Source organism: Oryzias latipes, chromosome 23, assembly GCF_053564925.1.
Source record: "Oryzias latipes strain Hd-rR chromosome 23, Olatipes_Hd-rR_3.1".
Classification (NCBI taxonomy): Eukaryota; Metazoa; Chordata; class Actinopteri; order Beloniformes; family Adrianichthyidae; genus Oryzias; species Oryzias latipes.
The window spans coordinates 15,581,138-15,602,137 of NC_136259.1; the positions used below are offsets into that span (position 1 = coordinate 15,581,138).

General features: G+C 39.1%; 1 protein-coding gene across 11 annotated transcripts in view; it reads left to right on the forward strand.

Moving 5' to 3' along the window:
* Positions 1–21,000, forward strand: part of grm8a (glutamate receptor, metabotropic 8a) — a 361,648-nt gene that overhangs the window by 302,960 nt on the left and 37,688 nt on the right. For 6 of the 11 annotated variants that reach the window (XM_078942157.1, XM_078942159.1, XM_078942160.1 and 3 more), the window contains 2 exons: positions 12,961–13,101; positions 13,447–13,549. In XM_078942157.1, the coding sequence (XP_078798283.1) occupies positions 12,961–13,101; positions 13,447–13,549 (244 nt within the window). Of the gene's footprint in view, positions 1–12,960; positions 13,102–13,446; positions 13,554–15,418; positions 16,192–21,000 lie in introns of those variants that run through there. The other 5 variants (XM_078942162.1, XM_004083133.5, XM_020714305.3 and 2 more) reach the window with 2 other exon arrangements.

Here is a 21,000-nt window from a genome sequence, read left to right on the forward strand (position 1 = left end):
TCCAGACAGTCTTAGATTCTGACAAAGTAATGGAGAATGCGGCACAACGCCAACCAAGGATGGTCCATATATCACAGATCTGCGTTGCTGGGGCAACAGTGTAGATGAGCAGGTGCAAGATTGCTGAGCCAGAATGGGATCAACTTTTTGCCAAAACAAACCAGCTGACCTTTCTTCCCCAAGAATGGCTATACCTGATCCAGACGTGTTCTTAGCTCCAGAAGAGTTTTTATAATTTGCAAACTAAATATTTAGATAGAATCCCGTGTACTTTTAGTTGAAAAGTACTAAACAAATGAATACAAATCTTTTTTTATTTTTTATAAAAACTTCAAAAATCACACAAACTCAACAAAGAGGAAACTCCTTTTTCACTTCTGACGCTTCAAAAAGCTCAATCTGTTCCTCCAATGATCTGTACTGATATGAGACTAGTCATATTCAAGGAAGCATAATGAGATATTTTGGAGAAATCATCGAACATTAATAAACCTTAGGAACGTCAAAGTGCTCAAGATTATAATTAAAGGCCAAATAACACATTGGAAAATAGATAAATGAAGCAATTGTGGAGGTTGCAGTTTAATTAGTGCTGCTGATCCCAGGAGGAATTGAAAATGTATCGCCCTATAAGCTGCTGTTCGGTAGTTGCAACGCTTTATTTTGTTGCCAACAAAACATATGTGTAAAGTTGACAAGAAAAAGCTATTTGTTGTCTTGCTTTACTTGTTTCAGGAGTTTTTTTTTTTAAATCTTTTACTCAGAATTTGGTATTTTTTCCTCATTGCAGTTCACCTTGTACGACACAGAGATAAAGGGCAAGCTTCTCCAAGACAGCAACACAACACTTATTGAAAATCACTCAGTTATGAGAGCATTTATGCAAATACACGTGTTTGAGCTTGTTGTTTGTAACAATAAATGTCAGCCCTGTCCTCGGCTGTTCTCTTGAACATTCTCTAGTCCCCACAGCCCGCAAGGAAAAATCACCATAGTAACAAGCCACATTTGTCTGAGAGATTGCAGAGTTTTCCTGCAGAGCCCATTTGAAAAGGTGACACCTTACATTAGAATACTTCTGCGACTTTCCCTGTGCGCCGTCTGCAGAAGCAAACTGCCAGCAATTTGAGGAAGATGAGGTTTTCTTTGAACAACTTTTCTGCTGAGGAAAGTTGTCTTTTTCTGCAATTTTGTTTTAAAATTAATGCAAATTTAATTTAGAATAAAACTCAAAAATGTTTCTACTAGTGAAGGAGCTAAAATTGCATATTTCTGTACTGCAAATGCATAGAGCGAGTGAATATTAGTAGATTTTTAAAAATATTTTAATTTGACATCACATTGACAAGAACTTTCTGAATAATCATGACTCATTTTTTGTCTCTATTGTTCTTTTTATTCTAATCATCTTAAACATTGTTTTGTAACAGTTTTGTATTCAATTTTGACAGTTTTCAAAGTTTATAAAAATTGGCAAAGAGTGAATATGTACACCTGGGGGAGAGTCAGCTCCCCACCCCCCTCTATATGCTGTTTTGTGCTTTATTTTCTTTTAAAGGCCCACTCCAATCATCTTTTGATGAATTATCAAAGCGTTTCCAGTGATCTTTTAATAATGATTTTTTTTATTTTAGCGCCCCCCCACCCGCCCCACACACACACACACAAAAAAGAGTCTTCTATGACATTGCTTCTGCAGAGCAGCAGTAGTTTTCAGAAATTTGCCTCTGAGTTGTTGGTGGGACCGTTGACATGGAACAACCCCGCCCCCTTTCCCTTCCCCATAGCTAAGCATCCCTCTTTTCTTTAGCTAAATATTCACCTGCTGAACAAAGGAGTATTGGTTCAGAGCCTCTAAAGCTTTCCCCCTTCTCTCTGCGTGACTTTTTTTTCTTTCTACTCTGCCAACCACGACAGTAGTCTCTTCTTTTGAGTTTTCTGACGCTTCGTGTAGGTTTGTTTCGGGTCTTTTAATTGCCCGGAGCTGTGCTCAGCAGGCCCACCGCACTGTCAGCTGCACAGAAGGAGAGACTATTGACGATCCATCCGCCCTCACATTATAATTTACAATCAAACTTTTACATATAGCCCCGCTTTTATTTGATTGCAGGCGACTGATTGAAAACTTCTACACATTTGCACATCGATGAGAGCTACACTGACAAGCTGCGGATGAGGGTTCGTCGATTTTTTGATTTTTTTTTACTGACATTCACAAATCCAAGAGCATCATAGATTGTATGATGAAAAATGAAATAAAAAATAATGCTCAAATTGTAAAAACGTACTAAGCTGAGTGTCCAGTTAGTTCATGTCCAATTACGCTGAACTGACAAAGTTAAACACATTATGCTAGAGTCTCTAAGCTTTTTTTCCCCATGTAGAACATGTTCAGCTTTTAGGAATATGCGCATAAAGTGTTTAAAGAGGAGTAGCTTTCACGTTTAACAAGCTCTGGATGACAAGAGGGGAAAAAAAGGAAAAATTTTAACCCAAGTTTTTGGAGAAACCTTCTCCTGACACCTTTTTTCCTTCACCTTTAAAGACCCACTGCAATGAAAATCGTCTTTTTTGTGGTTTCAATGTGTTCTTTTAGCATTTTTCTCATAATTTGAGGACCTATATAAAACAATTTGTGATGAAAACATTCTGAGTATTTCTTAATTCAAATCGTGTTGGATCAGAAAACCGGATGCTTGAAAAAGCTCAGACTACTGACACAGTTACTGAATTAGGCGTGCAAGTGTCTATTGGTTTTTCTTAAGTCTAACAGTGACCTATGAAGGCATTTTAAAGGAAAAAAGATTAGGTTTGTTTTTTGTTTTTTTAGGACCAATGTGTGTTGTTTTTTTTGTGTTACAAAAGATTCAGATCGGCACTCGGTATCTGCAGATACACAAAATCAAATTAATCAGGTTGAGACTAAAACAACCTGATTGCTGCTTCCCGCTGCTTCCTGCTACTCATTACCTGGATCAGGTAGGCTCCCTCAATCAGAACATGGAAACACCTGAGACGGCTAATCAGCACCAATGAGGAAAGGGAGCGTTGGAAAACAGGCAGAGTAGATCTCAACAAGGATTGAGCAGCCATGGTCCAGAGTCTAGCATGAAAACAGATGAATAAGTGATGCCTAAGGATGAAAAATACAGTCAAGAGAAAGAAATACAATCATGGAGTCCTGGAATGTTTTTTTCTAACCTGAGTTCAAACCTAAATTGGACATTTTATTTTTGCTGTGGCGACCCCTGAAGGGATATGCTGAAAAGTGACCATTTTCTTCAGAAATCTGTTAACTTGTTTTTTTTTTTATTTTAGATTTTATTTCTTGAACTTTTTATTCAAAAGCTGAAATTGGAAAACTTACAGCGTGACAACGCCTTAAATATGCTATTAAATTGCTTGACAATAGTCTAAAAACTACTACAAACTTTATTGTAGTTTATTTTTCATGTAAAAAGACACAAATAGGAAAGAAAAAAGAAAACCGCTTCATCTCAATACAAAACAATCTATGAATTATTAGAAAATAGAAAAAATAGCAATAACAATTTTTTTAAACCAACATAGTCTCAATGTTGTGAAAATTATTGTTGAATTGAAGAATAAAGTTGTTTTTAGCCTTTTTTACTAAACATTTTGAAAAATAACTCCACTATAAATAGATTTGAGATCTCATTGGTCTTTTATTGTGAAGGGAGTTGAAACCCTCTGTGTAGCTGTGATTAAAGATAAACAGAAGGTGATACTTATCCTGCAGAAAGTAATTTATGGTTGACATTAAACATTTGGATTAAAAAGATTCAAATGATAGAAAAAAATAAGTGTGCGTTTTGAAAGGAAAGCATCACCTTGATGGACAAAAACAGTGATTTATGCATTTTTATGCAGAGGTCCCATAAATTTACATCCAAGATAATGTTAAAAAAATCAGCAGTGTTTGAACTGAACTTACAAAATTGACAAAAGGCAGCAGTGCGCATCACCCTTTCTCTGCACCGGTGATCTGCCCCAGCGAGGTGCCACATGTGGGCTCTGCTCCTGTGTGTTCTGGCAGACACTCTCCATACTAACTACCCATGAAGAGGAGAAGTCACACTGCTGCTCACTAGTCTGGAGCAAACGTGCGCTTACAGACCGCCATCTTTTCACGTCAACACTCCACAAAATAAAAGCACTAAATTAAAAATCTAAAGAATTGAATTAGAGTGATGTTTTCCCGTCCCAGTCCTCAGAATGTCGGTAGGTTGATTTACAAAATAGCGTTTAAGCGAGTTTTCAAATTAAGACTCGGAGCAAATTGATTCGGTTCCATAGTGCTTTGTTTTCTTCCAAGTTTATTGCAATTAAGTTCCCAACCAACAATTTCAATTTCTGCCAATCACCTCTAGTTTTTCTACGGCAATTAGTCAAAGCGACAATTCCAACTCAAATTATAGAAAACTCTTGAGAAAGTTCCTGATGCAATTACCTTCAGTTGACTAATAGAAGTTTGTGTTTGGGTGACTCAGAGCCTTTTTTTTTTCCTTCTTCCCACTAACACTTATTTATGCGCTTCGTTTTGACACTTAAGTGAAGTTGTGCCAGACCTTTGATGCAATTTAACAAATAATCTGCCTGTTAAATGATGCAGAAGCGAGATGGAAGGAGGTGGGGGCTGGGGGGGTTGCAGTGACAGGTAGAACAACATGAAAGTGGCAAGGCAGAGCGATGAAAAGGGTGAAGGAAAAAATATCCTGAAATAGGAAAACAGTGAGTTGAGACAGAAGAAGAAAAAAAAACATTTCTTCGAGGTGTGAGAGAAAATATAGTGCAGTCAGTTTGCCAGTCAATCACGACAAATTACATAGTTATTGAAAGAAAGGCAGCGATTGAGTAAAAGATGGAAATAAAGTCAAGAACAATCCTTTTTCTGGCTCTCTGCTCCATTTTTTCTTTGGCACATCTTTCTGATTGAACATTTTCTAACTGGGCTTGAAACTATGTTGCCTGAAGTCATTTTTTTTCTAATGGGAGCTCTGATATAAGCCAAAAATACCAGAGACTGACTCCATTGATCATGTGGCAGGACAAAGTTAGCTGTTATTTTAGCTTTAATTGTGTTATCTTTAGCTTCCTGCATCAATGCCAATTCTCTTCTTTTGGTATTTCACTTTCTATTTCGTGTCTTTATATATATATATATATATATTTATATATATTTATATATATTATTACATTATTAGTATTTTTCCCGATCTAGGGAGCATCAAAATATAAGGCACATCATCAATGGATGGTTTATTTTCAAATTTGTATCATACACAAGGCGCACCAGATTATAAGGCGCAATATGTGAGAGAAAAGAGTCAGAAATAAGTCTGTCACTCATTAACTTTCATTTTATTAAGCACATTCGCCGTAACTTTAGAACTTGTAACATGCTACATGTTAGCGTGTTACAAAAAAAAAAAAAAAACACAATAAAACACTACATAATAGGCAGGTTAGCGAAACCACATATAATTTAATATAATATAATATAATATAATATAATATAATATCAGGCCCTAAGACTTGAAGTGCATCTTATAGTGGGGACAATACTGTGTATTTATATATATATATATATATATATATATTTGCATCCTATCAATTCTCTATTAGGTCAGTGCATTGCTTGCAGGAAATTGTGGATTTCAAGTTTCTTTGTTGTTTTTTGCATGAAATTCTTCCAGTCTTACAGATGGAGTGCAGCAGCAGACGTTCTTTCATTTTGGGTTTGTCACTCATGAATAGCTGCAGTTTGAATTTTGTATTTTCTCTTTCTCAAAAAACAGTAATTATGTTCGGATTTGTCCCATTTGTCACAAAAAACTCCCCGAAATAGGACAATTGCTGTGGAGAATGAAAGCTCTAGGGTTAAAAACAAAGTTGCAGTCTGAGTGAGAAATATTCATTCAGTAAAGCAGATGGAAAGTGAGTTTTTTTTCTCTTAACGCGATTAAGAAAAGTAGGATGTTCCTCAATGTGGGATATTCTAAGGGAATTTTTTAGTCATGTATGTATAAAAACTCAGATCCCTGCCCTATAAGGCACACATAAAAACCATGAATTTTTTTTTGTTAAAAAACGACAGTGCACCTCACAATCTGAAGCACCTTATATGTGAATTCAACCTGGTTCTGCTTAGTAATGTCAAAGTGATTTAGACAGGAACACAATGCTCTGTCTAAATGTGTAGTTGGCTGTTATTGTGAATACGCTAAGGCGGCTAACCTATAGCAGTGTGATAGTGTGTTTTATTGTCCACTTGTTAATAATAAAGTTGGGACTTAGCGTAGTCACAGTTTGTATTTTTACGTGTTTTAAACAAGGTTTAAACAAGGTTTGGTGCGACTTGACATTAGTTCAAAATAGACCATTGGTGCACCCTAAAGCGTGGAAAATATGATAGCTTTATGTTCTCATCTGACTTCAAACTTTAGTGTCCAAGAACAAATCCAAAAAAACACTAAAAAACGAGGTTAGTTTCTATAACATTTATGAAAATGTAAAAACAGACTTTATTTCACAAATTGCTTTGTCTTTATAACTGTATTTGCAGCAGTTAAATGCGTGATCTTAAGGTCTAAAAGCAGACTGACACCAGCACATTTTTATTTGTAAGAAATTATTTCATGTCGTATTTTTTTGTGTAGTTGTCAGATCGTTCTCCCATCTGTACGCGGGGGTTTGATTAAGCTTGATTTGTAGCCTTCTATTTGGACCAAATCGTTCAAACTGACATTTTCATTGCAGCCTATTCACGTCAGGCTCTCCATTTACATTAGTTGTCAGGCATCGGATGTCACACTTGCTGTAAGAAATCTGTTCTCTGTTCATCCATTAATGTATTGCTGAATGGTTAGGCTGCCTGTCATCAGGGATGTGTTCAGTGAATTATGGTCTTAGGTAGAGTCTCAGGAACTTACTTTAGGTTCAACAGTGGCTTAAAAGGTGGAAACTATACTTGGCAAGTGGAAAATTATTTTAAAACTATGTTTTTGTGTTGCCATACTGATATTAACTGTCTATAAATGTCAGAAACCAAAAAATGTCAGTACATCAACATTAAAAGTACCTTTTTTAAGAAGCAAAACAAAGAAGTGGTATTAAACCTAAAAATGTTCATTAACTCTTTAATGGTGCTAATGGTCACAGTCCTAGGCACCCATGGACAAACACATCCACACACTGATGGTGGCTCTACTGCCATACAAAGTGCCAACCGATAACCACCAGGGGCAGTTTTGGGTTCTGCGTGTTGCCCAAGAACACTACGTCTTATGGGCAGACGAGGTGGGAACCTGTGGTCCTTTGATCAGAGGTCATGCACCACAGTTGCCCCTCCAATTTTTTAACAAAGATTTTGCAATAAGATATTAGTGATTTTTGTTGTGGTTTTTGCCTAAATTTGTTGTTTAAAGTTTTGCTGGATGCAGCTGCGACAAATGAGTTATCAAGTTTTTTTTTTTTTTTTTTATATATATTAACTGTATATAATTCATACTTAACCGTCCATTGAAGTCCTATGAAATCTTTAACCAGTTACCCAATATCACTAATTCTGACAGATACTGAATCGGAGAAAAGTAGCTTTGTTCTGACATGCAACACTTTACAGTCGTAAAGTGTTTACGCAACCAAACCAGCTGATTGTGACGATGCGAAAAGCAGCTTTGTGCCGATATGCAGCAGTTAACGTGAGGTGCTGGATATGGGCACCAAGATGGTTTCTCCGTTGTAGAATCCTTTGGAAGAGTTGCGGTTAGTTTGAAGACCGTGTTTTATTTATTGCCCTGCGACAGACTGGTGACCTGTCCAGGGTATACAGTAGACAGGACGGGCTCCAGCAACCCGTGACCCAGAGCGAGACAAAGCAGGTTTAGAAGATGAATGAAAGGACGGATATAGAATATTATATTAATATAAGAATCAATATTGTGTTCTACTGTTTTCAACCCCCCCCCCCCCCCCCAAAATAAATAAATAAATAAATAAAGTACAAATCAAGACAATTATTGGCACTTTGTTTTCAACACTCAAAAATAGCTAAATACAAGAATCTACTAATGAAAATGAATAGAGAGATTTAAAAACGAGTGTTTACAGGACGTAGGATGCATCATTGTTTATGTGGGAAGCCAAAGTTTGGACCAAAGGTTTATGAATACAATCTGCTTTCAGTAGAAGTGCTGCTGTCCTGTTGAGGCCAGCTCAGTGCAGAAGGGAGTCTGCCCTTTCTTCCCTTCCACTGTTGTTCAGGGGATTCTTTTCTGCAGGATTTTCTATTTTTAATCCTTTTCCTGCATGCTCCTTAAACACCCCCTCCCTTCATCTCAGATTCGGTTCTCAGATTCAGTTTAAACCATGGACTCCTGCGTCCGCGGCCTTCTGTGATGTTGGAAATTCCTGATCGGCGTGTCACTACTATTAAGGAGTTTGCCTGCTTGATCAGAGGGAGAGCAAACAAAGTGGCAATATCCATTTGTGCATATTTCTCTCATGATTTCTCAATATTACTTCATTTGTGTGTGCTTGTGGAGCCTAAACTGCTGCCAGAGCCTGTGGGGGAGCTTCAGGCGGAGCTGTGTTCCTCTGGCTAACACGCTCTCTGATGTCAAACCACAGATTTCTGCTTTGAAAACCCTGTTGGGTGAGTTAGGACGACGGGCCACAATAAAAACAGTTTAAATGTTCTGTTTTTAACTTGGGTTAAGGGGTAATGTGTTCCTTTCACCACCTTTCCCTTGTGGCTTTTGTCAATGAGATCCTCCTAGGTTCATGCATGTGAATTTCCATGGAGCAGGGAAAGCTTTATGCGATCAGACCTCAGAAGGTTTTTGTAGAAGTTTCTTCAAAAATCTTTTCTTTTTTTTCATGTTTGATCCATTCAGAGTTGAGCTTTTTTTTGTATTTGGGTTCTTTTTTTTGTTATCTGAGAGTCAGAAACCAAAAGCTGAGTCACCAGCTCTACACTTTTTAAGCGCAGATCAAATCATCGAAAAAGCCAGCAGGCGAAACTCTTGCATTATCATCCATTCAAAGGATTAATTAGAGTTCTTGTATGTTTTGTTCGAAGCTTAAATCCCATTTTCCAGTGAGTCATTGTGTTCTGGTCAGGTATCGTTGAGAATTTAGAAACCTTTGTGTAAAGGTGTCTAACCCCAGGCAGATTTCTGAAGTGTAACCTCATTTGAGGAGCATTTCACTGTTAATTATATTTGTCTCATTGCACAGTAGTGGAGAAGTGTGGATTGCCAGAACAAACCTGCAGGGATAAACGTTGCAAAAACCTCTTTTTGCAATATTCCTATTTCAGGTTTGTTCATAAGAATGTCTCGACGTGTCCTCTGCTCTGGAGGCACGGCAACTCTGTTTGCTGAACAATAAATTCTTAATTAAATTACTGGATAAAGGGGATTTAGTGGAGTCTGTTAGGGAAAGTTAAGAGAAGGTTTCACACTGGAAGAGTGGTTTTTATGGCCAGAATACCCTGCGTTCCTGCACGGATAAGGGCTACAAGGATGTAGGGTGGCTGCATGGTGGTGTAGTGGTTAGCATTCTTGCCTCACAGTGAGAAGCCCCTGGTTCAAGACCCAGTAGGACTTTTATTGTGTGAAGTTTGAATCTTCTCCCTGTGCATCTCATCCGTGTGGGTCTTTTTCAGGTACTGTTTTTGACATCCAATGATCTAAAGCAGGGATGGACAACTCTGCATGATTTCCAGACATCCAAGCCCTACTCAAGAGTGGGTACCTGCTCCAATTTGAATATAGGGTTTGTTGGAAAACATGCAGGAATGTGGCCCTCGAGGTCTGGAGTTGCTCATCCCTGGCTCAGGACATTAGTCAGAGGTAAATTGACGACTCTTATTTGTCCAAAGGTGTTGTTGTGTGGCCCTGCGATGGACTCGCAACCTTTCAGACTCGTATTGAAGGTGTATTTGCCAGATAGTAGCTGGGAGAGGCTCCAGCAACCCCTTGACACGAAAGGGAATTAAGTGTCTGCTGCATTCACACTGAGCATGATTTGCGCATCAAATCAACATCATCCACTGCCTCTCTTCCGACGCGTGTCCGAAAATGTGTTCACAAACTCGACGCGCCAGATGCAAGTGGGAGGATCTATCACTAAAGCTTATAGCCTCATCGCTACATGGGGCCAATAACTGTATGTCTCATTTACAATGCATTGAAAACATGGATGATCTTGAGAGACCAGGTTTAATTATTTTGAAGAGCTCTACAAAAAAACCGTCAGTAATCCCGTCTCCACGTCTGGGTTTATGACATCATTCACAGATTCCCCCAGTATGGTGAGCTTAAGCATGTACTGCAGGAGCTGCGTCAAAATGACAGCTGCTTTCAGCTATTATTCTCTCTCTTTGTGACCCAGTTGGACGGCTTGCTGTCCGCATCAGTCCGAGGAAGGCAGAAATGGAAATAAAAATCAAATTGGAGCACTTTTTTAAAAATTGTTTCGACATAACTAAGAGAAATATCATAAAATTCAGGAGGAGAAGGATCAGGTTCTCCTCCAGTTTTGTGTTTAGACTCCACCCACTGATCCTGTCATCATCACATCATCATCACCAAATCTGGTGGATCTCAAGTAGGTTAATGTGACGCGTCTTCTTCGCCAAAGTTAAAAAATTGGAACTTTAGATCCACCGCGACGACCAAAACGTGCTGCTGCCAGACCGCCCTGCTGTTTCCAATGCTTAGAACCTCTGATTGCACCAGTATATTGACTTAAGGATGCAAATCCATTGTTATGGGCGAATTGCGTTTGGCGTGAACGCAGCTTCAGTAAATGCATGGAAGATGTTGTAGGGTCATAACCTAGAACGTAGTCATTGAGCTTTTATTTGCTGATGGTCAAAGATCATTGACTGTTAATGAGAACTGGACGAAGCGAGTGTGACATCATCAAAGACTTGCTTGCGGTTCCAGCGAAAGAAACCGGAAGTAATATGAAAGTCGCCATGTTGGAATCAGAAATCGTCCTTAAGCAGAGATTGGTTCAAGTCGGTCTGAGTCAACATTTCTATGACAACCACTTTCTCCAATCAGGAGTGAGCTTATGAGATATTAAGCTAAGCACTAACATATTGTAGATCTGGAACTGAATGCTTTGTTTTCTCTTTTCCTTGGCCTTATATAGAGGCTGCTCATTTTCTCATCACTTGGTTTCATCTCAAATCTTTTCGGCAATCCCATCACCTTATTCCAAGTTTTCTTTGTAACTTCCAAGCTCTCTGACATCATTGTTTTTTCTCATCAGTTTTCACCCCTCTTGTTCTATACCCATCTCTTTTCCATTTTCATACATGCTGAGGGCAGCAGTTGTCTGATAAGCCCTCGTGTCTGGAGAGCTTGTCAGCGGTGTCAGGATTGTGGGTGAAGCCTGTCATTACATCTGTCCTCCTCCGAACGACGCTGGGACTCGCTGCGAACCCCCCCGGAACAGTGTGCCTGTTTATGTCTCTTCCTGACTACCTCCTTTCTTTCTGGCTGTAACTAAACTTACTTGGCTGAGCAGGCAAAATAAGTAGGCTGCTCTCAATCATTACTCCTGCCTGCTCATACACTGTGTCATCGTTTCTGGCTGCCATTGTGCAGCAACCTTTGGATTTCGACCTGACAACTAGGTTCAACACAGAACGACAGTATTTGTCTGGCTGTCGATGTGAGTTAATAAATAGAAGCACACATTTTGAATGGGAGCTGTGACAAATATTACCCCAAAAACAGCATTTTCTGTTTCTGTCTAGGCTTATATAAGGTTAGACCTACTCCAAAAGATCAAACTTATTAAACATGTAGAGACAAAATTAAAATGTATAAATCCACAAACAAAGGAAAGAAAAGGTAAAAAAAAATGGTCAAAGTTCCATTAAACTGTAGAGTTCCAAGGATTTATTCCAAGATGTATTACACTTATGCTTCATAACTCCTGTTATGTTTGTTTCGAACATTTTGAAACTTTCTTGCTAAATTTGGAATAAAAACAATGCTATTGGAAACTTACAGCCTATGCAGCTGCTGAACTCACTACTGAGGGTTAATCCCTTTCAGGGTAACAGGGTTGCTGGAGCCTATCCCAGCTACAGTTGGGTGATGGTGCATCATGGTCACAGCACCACACACATTTACACCTAGGGGCCTATTGACAGTCACGAGTTAACCCTCAAAGCCTACTTCTGGACTGTGGGAGGAAGCCGGAGAAAACCCACACATGCATTAGGAGAACATGCAAACTCCACATAGAAGAGTCCCAGCCTGGGATTCTAATAAGGGCCTTCTCACTGTGAGGCGAAAGTCCTAAACACTACACCACCGTGTAGCTATTTGCTTAAAAATACCATTTCAGTACCCAGATGTTAATCTCTGAGTCACACTGGTTGAATTTGTGGCTAAAGATTTTAGGTCCGTTAATCGGATTGTTCAAAACAAACCAATATCGACTATTAATCGTATCGGCAACCACAAATTATGATATGAATCATTATTAAAATGACTTGTTACACCCCTAGAAAGAAGACATGAACAACAGCTTTTTGTGAGTCCATATTCATACAAGCAACACCAGTGATCAATACTTAAACCCAAATTCGGATTCAAGTCTTGTCATGGTTTTGTTTTTACATGGTGGGGAAATTTCTTTACCGATTTGCTTTACTTTTTTTTTGATCTTTGTTCTAATCTCGGAACACATTTAGCACAAATGTATTGTTTGTTTCCAAAATAGTTCTTTGTGAGATGCGTTTCCTGTGGTCTTTGCAGTACATTTTATGCAGTGAAAACAATTCTACACTTATACACTGCATTCGTTTTATGTTCATAAACATTTTTGTTACAAATCGATGATCCAGTTTAGTCTGATGTGGGTAAAATCAAGCTAAAATCCTGCATATTATCTTCTCTTTTGTCATAGATGTACATCCAAACCACAACTTTGACGATCTCCCTCAGCCTGTCTGCCTCCGTGTCGCTGGGGATGCTCTACATGCCCAAAGTCTACATCATCCTCTTTCACCCCGAGCAGAACGTACCTAAACGAAAACGCAGCTTCAAGGTGAGATGGGACTTTTTTGACCCCCAAACTCATCAAAATGGGTCAGTACTGCTCCACTGCACAAAAAAAAGGACTCTAAGGAAAATTTGAGGCAAAAAATGTTGCTGCTGCTTCTTTACAACTGTTTCAGGAGTGACTTGTTGGTCACAAACGAACAAGAACCTTTTTAGTTTCATATTTTCTTTTAAGGACTCAAAATGTTCTAAGTATATTCATATTTTTCATTATTTATATGACCTTGAAATCTAAGAATTTCAATTATGATCTAATATTTTTAGAAAGTCCCATATTTTTATTTCTTTTTTGTCCATTTGTGGTTCCAGTTTGATTGTTTGACTTTTGCAGGCCATTGTGACAGCAGCCACCATGTCAGGAAAACTGACCCAAAAGGGAGACCGGCCGAATGGAGAAGTGAAGACGGAGCTGTGTGAGAGCATGGAGACCAACAGTGAGTAAGAGAACACCAACTTTTTATTATTACACATAGAAATTGCTTCAAAATTAATTCAGCAAAAGTTTTAGACTTCTCTTTTCATTTTTCAAGAAAAAATGCCCAAAAAATGTGAACAAAGAAAGTATTTTGCAAGGTATAAAGAAAAAAAACTTTCCAGTTTAATCAGAAAAAAAACAACAAAAAATCCAGAAAATTAGATTTCAGAAAAATAATACATTGATTCATACTTTATTTAGTCAAATTGGTTCATTTAACTTTTACCGATAAATATTTAAACCAAAAATTGCATTCCTGTCGTCTCGGAAATGTAACAATCTGAGTTTTAACTTGGTAACATTCGTTTTTAAAATCGCAACAGATAAAAGGAAGATGTTCGATCCATATAAAAAGAGGAAGAAATTCATTTTAAAGCCAAATTTTATTGAATATGTCAAACATTTTTCATTTAACTTAGCTATTGCATGTCCTCAGACATCTTTTTTATTGCAAAAACACAACATTTCACCAGATATTTGTTACAACCACAGTTGTTTGGCAGTCTAGTTTTCAGTTTAAATAACTTTTTATTCTTGATATAAGACAAAATCAATGTACTAGTATTTTTTTAGTATACTTCAATGACTTGTTTTTAGACGATAAATCCAGAATATCCTGTTGAGTCGTCATATTTTTGTTTTAAGCAGTACATCTAATGAAACAAGTATTTTTTAGTTTACAATAATTTTGAGCAGAGGTTTAAGGTGAAAGGTATTTTCTTTAGGAACACAGGAAAGTTTTATTTGACATTTACAGGATATTTTTAAGAAAGATTCATCTAAAAATGACTAAATCTCATTTCACTTTAAGATAATCCTAGTTTAGAAAGTAGTTGGACTGTTGTAGAGCTGTACATCTTATAAATTTGGGGAAAATGTGTGTAAATGTACTTACTTTAAAGTTATAATTCTCCATTTTTGGGGGGGAGGGAGCAGTACGATTTCAAATATTTCATATTTCGAATTATCCGACCAAAATACGTTCAAATAAATGCTTATAGCTATTTTATAGATTTCATTTCTTATCAAGATGGCAGATGATCCCAACTTATTTTAGGAATTCTAATCAAGAGGAATCTTACTAGTTTGTTTGGCAGATTTCTTTACTTTTTCCAAAGGAAAAACAATTTGTATTTTAAATTTTTTAACTTAATTTACGGTTGCTTTTTCCTGTACTTACATGTGGGAGCTTTTACTGTACGAAGTCACTTTTTAATACGGATGTTGTTCTTGGTAGAATAGCTGCAACATTTTCAGCAACATAAAGCCTAAATATCATTCGTGTGCACATAAATATACGTGCGTAGATGGTTTGTTGAGCTGTTGTGGTGATCCGTCTGCAGTTAAATGAGCATGTTTAGCGTCTGAGCGCTCCTTAGCATATGTTTGCATGGGGTCTATAAATAACGAGCGAAGGTGTTCGTGAGGTATTTCTTCAGCGCTCAAAGAAGCACAGCTGATTTTTGTGGTTTAGCACATAAATCAAGCTGCTGTAAAATGTCTTCACTTTGCTGAAAGTCTGGATTTTGAAGAAGATCTCTGCGTGCCGGGAAGATTTTTGTCTTTTCTCGGTTTTTGTTTTCGCAGCGATTTTACTCAAATGTTTGGGGGAGGGGTGTGCACAGATGTTGACATTTACAAGCAAATCCTGCTCTGTGTTTAGAAGCAACGTAGATGGTTTGCAGGCAGGACGATGTCACTGATTCTCCGCTCTAAACTGTCTTTTCTCTTTTCCATCCATCTTCTTCTTTTTTTTCAATTTCTGCTTTTATTTCTATTTCATCACTTCTACAAACCTCTTCATGATTCACACCCCACATTCACGCAGCTTCATCAACTAAAACCACCTACGTCAGCTACAGTAACCATGCCATCTGAACGCACTGCAGAAGGGACCTGAAGGGGGGGCGTGCCTTAGGGGGCGGGGCCAGTTGAGAAACCAAGAGAGGAGCTGCCTTCAGCCGGTGAAGCTGGCGGACGAAGCCCAACGGAAACCAAGCATGAGACATTTTGTATCATTCCCCATCCAACCGCAGAGGTGGGACCACATAAACAACCAGTCGGTGTGCCTGCTTCGCTGCTGCTCACAGCTCATTGGTCCAACCATGAACTTATGTGTCTAAAGAGAAAAAAAATAAAGAGGACGAACCACGATTTAAAAAAAAAAAAACTGACTTGCTGAACGGTACTGAGATGGACAAAAATATTTAAAAAAAAAGTAAAAAATAAATAAATAAAAAAGAAAAAATGTGTAGACATATATAAAAGGGCAAACATGGGGGTGAAAAAGAGACTTAAAAGATTGCATTTTAAAGATATTTAAAAAGAATATTGTAAGAGAAAATCTATGAGACTCAAACATGTTTGTTGTTGTTCTCTACTTGTAAGTATTTTTGTGGTTGTGACAATTTTTTCATTCTTGTCTCACCGTTGTCTGATGGATCGCCCCTGCATAATGAGATGAGTGTGTTTCCTCCTGCTGTCTCGGCTAACCAGGTTGTAGTCTTGGGTCATGAACCTGTGAAATGCCATGGTCGAAGCATGCCAGTTTTTATACAAAAAGGAGATTTATTTATAATAAAGGAATGTTTTGCAAATGTCTAGGTTGGTTGTCGTGCTTTCTAGGAATTGTGTGCGCTGGTAACAAAATGTCCCCTGCGAGGTGTTTGGATTTTTAATCATTGTTTTTAAAGTTTTATTATAACATTTAGAAGACATGAATTAACTTTTTTTTCCACAACTTTGAAAAAAAAACCTACTTGTTATTTTAGATTCATTGCAAAAGGGTCAATTGTTACCTGCTTAAGCGTTGGTTCCAATTGCCCTTACAGGTGGAAACATGGTGTTGGCGGACAAAAAAATGGGCAAATCTGTACACAGGTGGCTTGCAAGAAATATCGAACTGCTTGGTGAAACCATAAAGAAAAAGATGTTAACGCACATTACGACAGATGGTAGCAAACTCTTATACAACACGTTAGGGTAAAGTAGGTGAAACGTATGTTGGTCATGAATCAAATCACATCAAACTTTATTTATAATTTATTCAACTCGCAACTCGTAGCACTTTAACATTTCAAACAAACCTAAACAAACAACACAATATTACAATAAAAAACTTCACCCTTCCCACTCCCATCTGTTAAAACATACAAACTTTTCTTTTTTAACCACCCCAAATCCTGCATGCTACACAACGGAGCAGCTATAGTACTGTTCAGGTGTTAAGGGCGCGCACCTTGTGTATGACTGTTAAGCTACATTCACACCACTTTCGGCAATCCGCTGTCAAAACGACTTTTCCAAGAAAACGTTCATATAAATGCGATGCATGTTTTGATGCTTTCGTGTTGAAAACACTCATGTTCACACGTATTTTCTACAACAATTTTCAGATTCTACAAACAAAACACGGCCGTTTAACACATGTTAAAAGTTAAACCAGCCACTCCTGTCTATGCACGGTCTACCCTCCATACGGGTGCATGGCTTTAACTAACAAGGTACAAATGATTGTATGAACAGAAAAATCACATTTAGTTCTAATTTAACTTTAATTCTGGGATTACTTGGTTTTATTTTAAGGCATTTTGGAAACCTTTACAAAAGATATTGGATGGTGATAAAACAGTAATGTCTTAAAATGTATTTTTCTCATTTATATTTGTATTTGTTTAACAAATTAAGAGTTATTTGAAAGGGTAGCATTCATCAAAAACACAAAAGAACAGACGACTGGTGTGAAATTGGAACCTCTACGATATATTACATTTAATTTAGTCTGCTGAATAACATCCTTGCATCAAAATAAAGGAACCGTCTAAAGACTCTTTGTTAATCTTTTGTATAAATGCATTTTATGTAAAAAAAAAAATGTAAATATTGTATTTTGTAAGTTCTTTCCTTTTGGATTTCCAAGAGAAAAATATTAATATAATAATCAAATAAAAAACCCACAATCAAGGCTAGCTGCCAAACAACTGGTAGCCCAATGATCGAACATCCACAAATGGCAACTCCTATCACAACTTGAGATTGAAGCGGTACAATACAATTCCAATACCACAGGAGAGCCAGAACAGCAGGTCAGAGAGGAGGCTATACCACACTCCCACCCTGAGCTTGGGAACACAGCCCCAACAACCACAGATACATGGAGCGATGCAGCAACTGACCTGAAAGACAAGATCATGTCTAGAATGAACACTAGGCAACAACGGCTATGACGGTTAAGTGATGTACTGCCTGAAAGTCTTCTGGAAACTGTGAATGAAGCATTGGGGGTAATTCCTACCACAACCATCACATAAACCAATGAACCGGTTTACACTTCAGCAACAGTTGTCCTTGAGATGTTTGGCTATAAGAGAAAACAATACCCACCATGGAAGCAACGGTTAGAGGCCAAAATCAAGGCAACTCGGGGGGATGTGAGTAAGCTAACAGAGGCTCAAAGAGGTTAAATGAGAAAGCAAGTAGCTATGAGATACAGCCAGATGCCTATACCTAAAGCACTGGAAACTGCAAAACAAAGGCTCCTAGCCTTGAGCAGCCGCCTAAAGAGGTACACAAGAGACAGTGAAGCCAGACGGATAAACAGGCTGTTCGCAACTCAACCTGTGAAAGTGTACGCTTAGTGGCAGGATCAAAACAGCCAAGCAGAGAAAGGGACGGCACACAACAGCAATGCCCAGTGGCTGGTCTCTCTGAGAAAAGAACATAGCAACCTCCCTGAACAGAATCCAGTATCCATCACAGTGGCAGACATCCAAGAAAGAGTCTCAGGTATGAACAACTGGACAGCACCGGGCCCTGACATGATACATGCCTACTGGCTAAAGAAACTCACTGCACTCCACGAGCGCCTGGCAGCACAAATTAACCAGCTGCTAAGAGATGGGACTCACCCCGAATGGCTAACAGATGGACAAACGATCCTGATCCAGAAGGATCCCTCAAAGGGTGCAGTCCCATCCAACTACCGGCCAATAACCTGTCTTTCCACAACATGGAAGCTCATGTCAGGCATCATTGCAACCAAGATAAATAGGCACATGGATCAATACATGAGCAACACACAGAAGGGTACAGACTCCAGAGGAGCCAAACACCAACTCCTGGTTGACAGAATAGTCGCTCAAGACTGCAGGTCACCACACACCAACCTGTGCACAGCCTGGATTGATTCCAAGAAAGCCTATGACTCAATGCCACACACGTGGATCACTGAATGCTTGGAGCTGTACAACATCAACAGGACTCTAAGAGCCTTCATAGGAAACTAAATGAAGCTGTGGAAAACCTCCCTTGAAGCCAATGGCAAGCCCCTTGCACAAGTGTCCATCAAATGTGGGATATACCAAGGTTACCAAATAATCAACAAGACTGGCTATGGATACAGACTCAGAAATGGGGCCAACATCAGATGACATCAAGCTATATGCTAAGAGCGAGCGTGACATTGACTCCCTGATCCACACCACCAGGATCTACAGTACTGACATTGGGATGTCATTCGGGCTCGAGAAATGCCGCCGGATGGTGACAAAGAGAGGTAAGGTAGTCCACACAGGAGGGCTCTCACTCCCAGAAGGAACAATAGCAGACATCGAGGACAGTTACAAGTACCTTGGAATTCCACAGGCAAATGGCAACCTGGAGCAGGCAACAAGGAAAGCTGCAAAAGCTAAATACCTCCAACGAGTAAGGCAAGTCCTGAGAAGCTAGCTCAATGGCAAAAATAAGACCCAAGCAATAAACAGCTACACGCTGCCAGTTATCAGATACCCTGCAGGAATAAAAAGATGGCCATAGGAAGAGATGCAGACCACGGATATTAAGATACGAAAGGTCCTCACCATGCATGGAGGGTTCCATCCCAAATCCAGCACCATGAGACTGTATGCTAGCCGCAAGGAAGGAGGCCGAGGACTAGTGAGCGTAGAAGCCACTATCCAGGATGAAACATCCAAGATGCATGAGTACATCAAGCTCAAGGCCCCAACTGACAGTGTGCTCAGTGAATGTCTCAGGCAATGGGGAGCAGAAGATACAGTGCTGGAGGACAGATCCTCATGGGAGGACAAACCCCTGCATGGGATGTACCACTGGACCATAACTGAAGTGGTTGCTATCAAGAAGTCCTACCAATGGCTAGAAAGGGCTGGCCTACAGGACAGCACTGAAGCACTCATCCTGGCAGCTCAGGAACAAGCCCTGAGCACCATAGCAGTAGAGGCTCAGATCTACCACACCAGACAAGACCCAAGGTGTAGGCTGTGCAAAGAGGCGCCTGAAACAATCCAGCACATAACTGCAGGGTGTAAGATGCTGGCAGGAAAAGCATACATGGAGCTCCATAATCAAGTGGCTGGAATAATACACAGGAACCTGTGTGCAGAATATGGACTGGAAACCCCAAGGTCAAAATGGGAAACACCCACAAAGGTCGTAGAGAATGAAAGGGCAAAGATCCTGTGGGACTTCAAGATCCAGACTGAAAGAATGGTTTTGGCGAACCAACCAGACATTGTAGTGGTGAATAAAGAACAGAGGAAAGCCGTTGTGGTGGATGTGGCAGTGCCAAGCGATAGGAACATCAGGAAGAAGGAACATGACAAACTGGAGAAATACCAGGCACTCAGAGAAGAACTGGAGAAAGCCTGGAAAGTGAAGGTGACAGTGGTGCCTGTGGTAATTGGAGCACTCGGGGCAGTAACCCCCAAGCTGGAGGAGTGGCTACAACATATACCTGGAAAGACCTCAGACCTCTCAGTCCAAGACGAGCGCAGTGCTAGGAACAGCTAAGATACTGCGCAGGACCCTCAAGCTCCCAGGCCTCTGGTAGAGGACCCGAGCTTGGAGGAGAAACCACCCGCGGAGGGTAAGAGGGGTGTCTTTATATATATTTATATATATATATATATATATTTATTTATATATATATATATATACATACATAATTTGTCTTTGTAACATTACAAGCAAATGATACACATTTCTAAAGACAAATAAGTACCTATTTTTTCCAGTAAAGACAGGGTAAGAAAAAAAAACTCATTGGTGTTGGAATGTAGGTCAAACTAAAAAATAATTATATATTTTTGTCTACTTACTCATTAAAGTAAAGTTACTCCTAAGAAGGCAGTTTAGACAGCCATTGATGTAACACAGTGCCTTTTTCTTAAAAGGCCTTTTTTTTTTCTTGGATATGATGAAATTGTGTGAGGAAACGATCTGAACATTCTCATTATATTCAGCCCGTTAAATTGTTCAGTCAACACGTCCTTCATAACCATGAATCAAAGGAAGCAAAGCCTACTCTCCTGCTGGCGCTGTCACTCTTTGCAGTTTCTACAGTGTTTGCATCACCCATTAAAGAGCACTCTGGGAATTGTAGGAAGTCTGCAC